The 7156-nt window shown below is 44.7% G+C and overlaps 1 protein-coding gene across 2 annotated transcripts in view; it reads right to left on the bottom strand.

The window, feature by feature from the left end:
• Nucleotides 1–4069: 4069 nt before the first annotated feature.
• Nucleotides 4070–7156, bottom strand: part of LOC119396080 (procathepsin L) — a 222449-nt gene continuing 219362 nt past the window's right edge. For both annotated transcript variants that reach the window (XM_049416899.1, XM_037663162.2), the window contains 4 exons: nucleotides 6480–6671; nucleotides 5451–5616; nucleotides 4548–4653; nucleotides 4070–4268 (listed from right to left, as the gene is read on the bottom strand). In XM_049416899.1, the coding sequence (XP_049272856.1) occupies nucleotides 4169–4268; nucleotides 4548–4653; nucleotides 5451–5616; nucleotides 6480–6671 (564 nt within the window). In that variant the 3' untranslated portion in view covers nucleotides 4070–4168. The remainder of the gene's footprint in view (nucleotides 4269–4547; nucleotides 4654–5450; nucleotides 5617–6479; nucleotides 6672–7156) is intronic.

Here is a 7156-nt window from a genome sequence, read left to right as displayed (position 1 = left end):
GCTTTTTGTACCTGGCTACAGGTTATCCGATAAGCTTGTTTTGCCATGTGTCAGTTGTGGAGCGGTGGACGTCTACTTCTCGTGGGGCCGTCAATGACTCTGGAAAGTCGATTCAAAAGCATTCCTAGAGTTCGATAGATGTTGCGAAGATCGACGCATTAAATAAGTGCTAGGGTGAACGCACCTGCCACCTTCACTGACGGAGCGAGGGTCACCTCGCTTTTACGCAGTACACTCTGTCATGTTATAAACACCACAGTTGGATTGCTCCTGACTGTTTTATCATGAGTGTTAAACTGCGAACGTATATTAAAATTTCTTGACGAAAATTTCACGAACACGGGAGCAGTCCAGCCTTACGATCCTTCTGAATATCGCAGCACTTTGAGTCATAAGCATCCATTCTGTGGCATGCAATTCCACGTGAGCTGCAACGGTGACTCACTTTATGGTAAGCAAAACTCCGGATTAACTTCAGTGCAGCATAGCCCAGTTAAAAAGGCTTCGAAATATGTTTACAGTCCATGCCGAACGATATAAAAGACACTTAAAAAAGAAATAAACGTTGCTGCAGAGAAGTCCCGCCTGGTATTTGGTGGGACCTGCGAGTCTTTAAATAATTGGCGACCCTAAAGAAGGTGGTGCGCCCTACCCATAAAACGTTACCGTGCCAGCCATTCGAAGGTACCTGTAGGCGTTCAACAATAAAAATTAGGGAGAAGCATCCAATGGTTTTTATTTTTCATTTTTTTGTTTTTGTCACTGCACTGAAGGCTTACAGAGAACCACCAGCAATTTCCCTCACGCTAAGACCAACAACGAATAGGCAAAGTGGGTTTGGGGATGCAATATAGCAAACAGCCTGGACCTGTAGCCTCGTTTGTATGCAGATGGCCAGGAATTGCGCCGCTGCATCTTCGATACATTATTAAAGATCTAACTAATGGGGCGCCAAGCAGTGTAGAGTGATGCATACTGCAGATGCCGTTTTAAGAAACACAATTGGTATTGGAACAGAAAAGATATTTACAAGTGCCGTATTATCGTCCGCTGCAAGATTTACAGAAATCTAGTAATGCGGTCTTAAATAATTGACAACCTTGTTGTGCGGCGTTAGTCATGGTTTCCGCAACCTGGAGTATACCTTTTTAGATGCAACAATATTGGTGATTAGGCCGTAGCTCATGTTTCAGAGTGGTTTATTTTGATTGGCCGCGGTGTCGATTGAACTTCCGATAGATTCACGCTGCAGAAACGTCTGCATGTTAATATGTAATTTCAGACAGCGGTGTAATGTAAAGATTTTTAGGCTTGCCTCTATTGGAAATAGCTCTTAGCAGAATACAGCGTTTTAATTCTCTCCTGGGGATCAACGTGAGAAACATTGCTACATCTAGAAGGCGCTCTATGATAATATTTACCTTGAAAGAAATATAAGCTTCACATGTCTGAATAATGTAGTAAAATTCTTTATATATTGACAACACTTACAACAAAGAACCAATATGTGGTACCGTGCCATGAACATTACAACACAACGACGACGCTCATGTTTCAGTGCGCCATTTCATCGTTGTCATGGCCAGGGTGCATTATTGTTAGACTGCCCGTGTTGTTGCGTGAGAAAAAAAGATCGCCGACGTTTATGATACCACCTAATGCGAAGTCTGAGCGCAGCTTCGCGTTGGGACAACGCCAACTGTATTTGAAGTTTTCGCTTTCGGATGTCGTAGCAATGTAACGTTCGTTACATGTTGCCACAGAAACCGCAAGCGCTCGAGTGCTACGCACGCCACTCTGTGCATTGCAGGAGTCCCGAATCAAACTAAAAGCCGACAGCTCCGTTACGACAACCAAAGCCAGCCGCCGTGCACGTTCCAGCCCTTCGTGCGCACCAGATCCGACCGAGGGGCCAGCGCGCGTGGCGGAGGAAGAAAGCGAGCTTAGGGGCCTGTGGCTCATGAGATCGACTGACGCCGCATTCGCTCTCTTTCGTCCTCGTTCGCTCTATCGGTTACGCCGATGCCGACGCTAACACCGACGCCGCTCAACGCTGGAACGGGCGCCTAATAGCCGCGCTCTAAAACGCCAGGCCTGCACGGAACGCGCAGCGCAGTCCCAGCGAAAGCTGGAAGAGCGGCCTTTCTAGAGCCCGTTCTATACTCTCTTGGGGCAACTAATACAAGTACGCATGCAAGGTATCCAATAAGCCGTGAATCATAATTTTTGTGAAGTAGGCAAGCACCCATTACGTCATTATTCGTCTTTCTGCGGATAAAAGAGGTAGCCGCTACACACCTGTAAGATATAATGTGCACTTTGTTGACGCTGCATATGGCTGATGACGATGAAGAATTATGGCTGAGCACTTTGCAGTGGGTGGGAAGCGTTAAACCACACAATCCTTGCGCAATTAGCATTGTGTGATGCCTGGTTGTTATTTTAATCTTCTGCTGCCCTATATTACATAGGTTAACGCGATTACTTGCCCGACATGACGCCTGTATAGGGTCTTTTTGAACATCAATTTCGAGCCCCAGCGTGGCCCTCTGGTAGCATGCTCGAGTGCCACGCAGAGGGCCCGGGTTCAAGTCGCTTTCGATCCTGCATATTTTTTGAACATTTTATTTTTTTCATGTCTATCGGTTACGCCGACGCCAACGGAGACGCCGCTCAACGCAGGAGCAGGCACCTAAGAGCTGCGCTTTGAAAATCAGGGGGCTGGAGAAAGGCATTCCTCCCGCCGGTGTAGACAAGATACCTCGTTTGACTTCCGTAAACACCGGCCGAAATCAGGACAATATTCGCTCGTGTTGGTGGTGTCCGAGACCAAGCAAGCCTCGCTCAGTAGAATTCTTAACAGTCTGAGTCTCAGCAAGGACGGCAGATTGGCTTTTGGTGAGCATGATTCTAGGTGACCCTGAACGAAACAAATGTTTCATAATTGACTACGAATTCCGTTTAGGTTAGCTACCCATGTTTCTGGAATAGCCGTTTGACTGTGCCTATCCGGCAACACAGATCTACTTGTCGGTCCTCTTGCCCCTCCCTAGCGACCAACTTGATGAAGGGGACTGCAGGTTGCACTAGAAGAAGTTCCTGGGTGAGTTGGTTCCTAAGTTTGCTGAACATGTTATTTCTGGCGCAATGCTTAAAACATGAAGAAAGGACAGGGGCCCCCTCTGCCTCTTTTCTCTGTCCTTTCTTCTTGTTTCAAGCATTGCGCCAGAAATAACATGTGTTGCAGGATAGACCTTTTGCAGAATCCGCTCAGTAATGGTGACACCCTTTCCGGAATCGGCTAACTCGTTTCGGCAAGTAAGCTAATGTTACGCTCTGGCCTCGGGAGGATTGGACGTGCGTTGAATGAAGACGTGTTGAATGGAGGTGTGTTGATTAGAGATATTATGTTTTTGATGAGATGTAGCTGGCCGAAGAAGTTGGAAAGTTTGCGGGGTAACCATTTTCCGCGGTAGTAGGAAGTGCAATAGCGCGAATGTGTCAGATAGAAATCACAAAGTTAACTGAGAAAAAATTGGATTGGGGATTTAGGCAGCAGCTCCTAAAAGCAAAATGCCGAGAGGGAGTGGTAGGAGTGACGCGAAGGTACAAAACAGTATTTCAAAGATTTATATTCCACCTATAGTATCCTAAATAGGCAACCGAAAGCGTTTCTAGGTTGCTTTTCTTCACCTTGATGTGACACAGGAAACTTGCCTGCAGAAGTATTTCAGGAACAAATTGAGAGTGACTTGTTAAAGCCTGTGTCCTATAACAAATTAAAATGCGCAGAGCAGCAGGTGCTGTCACACACAGAACTCAATGCAATCCTCTTATGAGAAACACCGTTAACTCCTTTGCGTTCTCTGTATTTACAAATAGTAGCATTCCTGGCTCTTCTCCACCAGGAAAAAAATAGTTACTATTACCGAGTGACTGATTAACGCAGCTACTGTGTAGTAGGCCGCCATCTATAAAAAACAGTGAACTGCTCCGAAATAATGATTGAAGTTATGTTTAAATGGTATGCAACTGTCCTATTTATAAAGCAGCTAGAAGAGCAACACAATTTCTTACAGTGGTGAAATATGGGTAATTTATTTGGGTGAACAAATTATGTACATTTTACGAAACGTTCAGGGGAACGTCACAACGTCAAATCACTTGTTTAGACGAGAGGGTAGCTGGCCGCAGAGGCAATGCCGCACTGGTTGTTCTTGTCACGGGACATCAGGATGTAGCCGTTGTCTCCCCAGGACTCACCCCAGCTGCATGATGTAAGAGAACAGAACATATCACATGATTCGGCAGGATTTTACAACATCGGTATTATTGTCCCAAGCATACCGAGTTGGTAATGGTCGAAAGCTAGTTTGAATCAGAACTAGTGACATGGCCGTAAAATGTTGCCACTTGCTTTCAGAGTATCATATCAGGAATAACCACAAGGATTCATAATGTGTGTGTAACATTTTCTGATTGAAACAGCATGTCTGAATTTCTCGTGGCTCTAATTAACAATTACCAAGAACACACATTGTTCACACCTGTTCTTGACGAGCCAATACTTCTTTCCATCCTTGACACCATAGCCGACAGCAAGCACACCGTGGTCCAGGCTCTCACTGCTACAGTCGGGCTCGTCGTACACTCCTGAAACAACCACAAAAAGTTTTATTCCACCATAAGCTCTCAAATTTATTTATTTATTTATTTATTTATTTATTTATTTATTTATTTATTTATTTATTTACACATGATGTGAAAGCGAACTACAATAGCCGAAAAGACAGCTTCCAGATCTCGCTGGCTTCACGAATCAACAAGAAGTATGGGCTTTTAAAGAACTCACAGTCCCTTGCTTTAAGGTTTATCTGGAAGTATTGCAATTTTTGTGAGAATAGCCGCATTTCTAGATCGTTGAATACCGGTTCACATTAAGGTTTTCCTACTGCGAAATAATCAAAGATTGGTGTTGCTCAATTACTGTGGCATGTCGCTCTCTTATACAAATAAAGTGCTGAACTTTGAATAACCGATAAAATAATGTTAAATTGATGAAAGAACTGTCATAACATGAACTAATCAGCATGGATGCAACAATAAGCACTGGGCATCTGCAGATATGATTTAACATAAAACAGGGCGAAAACAAGAACGATCGGCAACCATTACTTGCAACTTTTCAATTGTAATATAAAAATAGGCCGCGCGCGACGTCGAGCAATAGTTCTCTTTGAAATAAGGCAGTATTTTTCAGGTACGAATGCAGCTCTTTAAAGAACCTACGCCTCGCTGTCTGCTGGCTTCACAAGGTTGGTATCAAACCTCTTTTGTAGCTAAGTACACCTAAGCTGTAAAGGTTAGGTAACTGCTAACGAATTAATACATTGCACTCGTGAACTAGTTACTAAGCCCCACGTGCTGGCCACATATATACCAGTGCTTACCTTCGGAATACAGCTGGAATGATGAGTGTCCAGCGTCAATGGCTACGGAAATTGGGCCAACGGTAGCGACGGCCTTTTTCAGGTCATCCTCAGATCCCTGCTCGATGTCTACAAAGCCGGTGTCGGTTGCACCAACGTCATCCTTCTTGAAGCGGCACTTGGCATCCTGCACACCACAAGTATACTCGGGATATAAGCGACCATCAAGAGCTTACAATAACAGTCAAATCCATATATACTTTATATACACACGATATATGCACACGATACACACACGATGTGTGTTTTCCTTTCCTTGACTACAGTCTTTGCAAACTCCTATATTGCAGACATTGCTACTTATTTACTTAGAAAGAAAGTTTCCTTGAGAGCGTCGCCGGCAATGCATTATTATATGCTGGAGATATCGTTCTATATCATTCAGCGCAAGTTTTAGTAGAGTGAAAGAAAGGTGTGGCGTAAGAAAAAGGAAGGTACTTTAACAATGCCTAGTACACCTGGCTACTCTGCACTGGAGAAGCGGACAGGGAGCTCTAAGGGGAGGAGAGAAATTCAGATTTTACGAAGAAGCACACACGCACAATTAAGCGTTCGTGGTTACACTTCGTCACACACGATCTGACGGGATGGCGTACGTCAAGGACCGCAGCAACGTTTTTTTGTGGCACTGCGCATCTCGGAAGTACGAGACCGTGTTGGTAAGATATCTCGTTTCGTAAAAGGCCTCTCATCGACGATGTCGTGTAAGCGCAAAATCTTTTGGACAAGTGTGGAAATGAATGCGACACATGCAGTCGCTTGTGTGTGTCGCATTCATTTCGTCTCTTGTCCAACAGGTCTTGCTCTAAGACGACATCATGGACTGTGCCACCTAGCACGATCATGCACCTCACTGTCATCCACTTTGGTAATGTTGGGCTGGGTGCACATACCCATTGCTAAGTGCACGATCTAGGCTGGTTTTGGATGTCTCGGCAGTATACGTAACATTAGACGCCAGAATCTAGAATGTATTGCACTATTCCTTACCACAGCCTCATATGGATAGCTCTCCTCGGTGTCGATACCATCGTTAGCCTTAATGTACTTGAAAGCGTTGTCCATAAGGCCACCCTCGCAACCATTGTTGCCGAAGGACTGAGAGCAGTCGACCAAGTTTTGCTCACTGAGTGAAACCAGCTCGCCGTCCTTCAGAAAATGCTGTCCCTCCAGAGAACCGGTCTGAAAAAAGAAAATCCACATTTTTGTTGGAAAGCGAAAGCACATTCTCAAAGGCTTCCAAATGAGTACATTTCAGCAGGGCCTGGCAAACAATGTAAATGTAAATAAACAGAATACTCACAGCTGGTTGCTCGGTGAAAGCAATATAATATACAAAGCGGTTCCTCGAGAGCTATTCGTGGCGCCGCGTTATCTGGCTAGCCATATACCTAGCCGTGCCTTACCTTGCCTAACTGAAAAAGAAGTATACTCGGAAAGATGCAGGCTGCCTTGTTTTTGGTTTATTTTGATTAGCTGTGATACTGTTTTATCCCGGTTTCCCGTAACCGCCTTTCATCAGCCCGGGACGTTCAAATAAGAACGCCTAAAACGCTTATTCAGATAACCCCTCCGAGCACTCAACACCAATCTGGTGCGGGAAAATCATGCTGTCAGAGTCGCTCGTTTATATAAGCGTACTTTCAATATGTTATAAGTGCGAGATA

Source organism: Rhipicephalus sanguineus, chromosome 6 (genome assembly GCF_013339695.2).
Source record: "Rhipicephalus sanguineus isolate Rsan-2018 chromosome 6, BIME_Rsan_1.4, whole genome shotgun sequence".
Classification (NCBI taxonomy): Eukaryota; Metazoa; Arthropoda; class Arachnida; order Ixodida; family Ixodidae; genus Rhipicephalus; species Rhipicephalus sanguineus.
The sequence above is the reverse complement of the archived record's forward strand: the minus strand, read 5'-3'. Positions and strand labels throughout refer to the sequence as shown.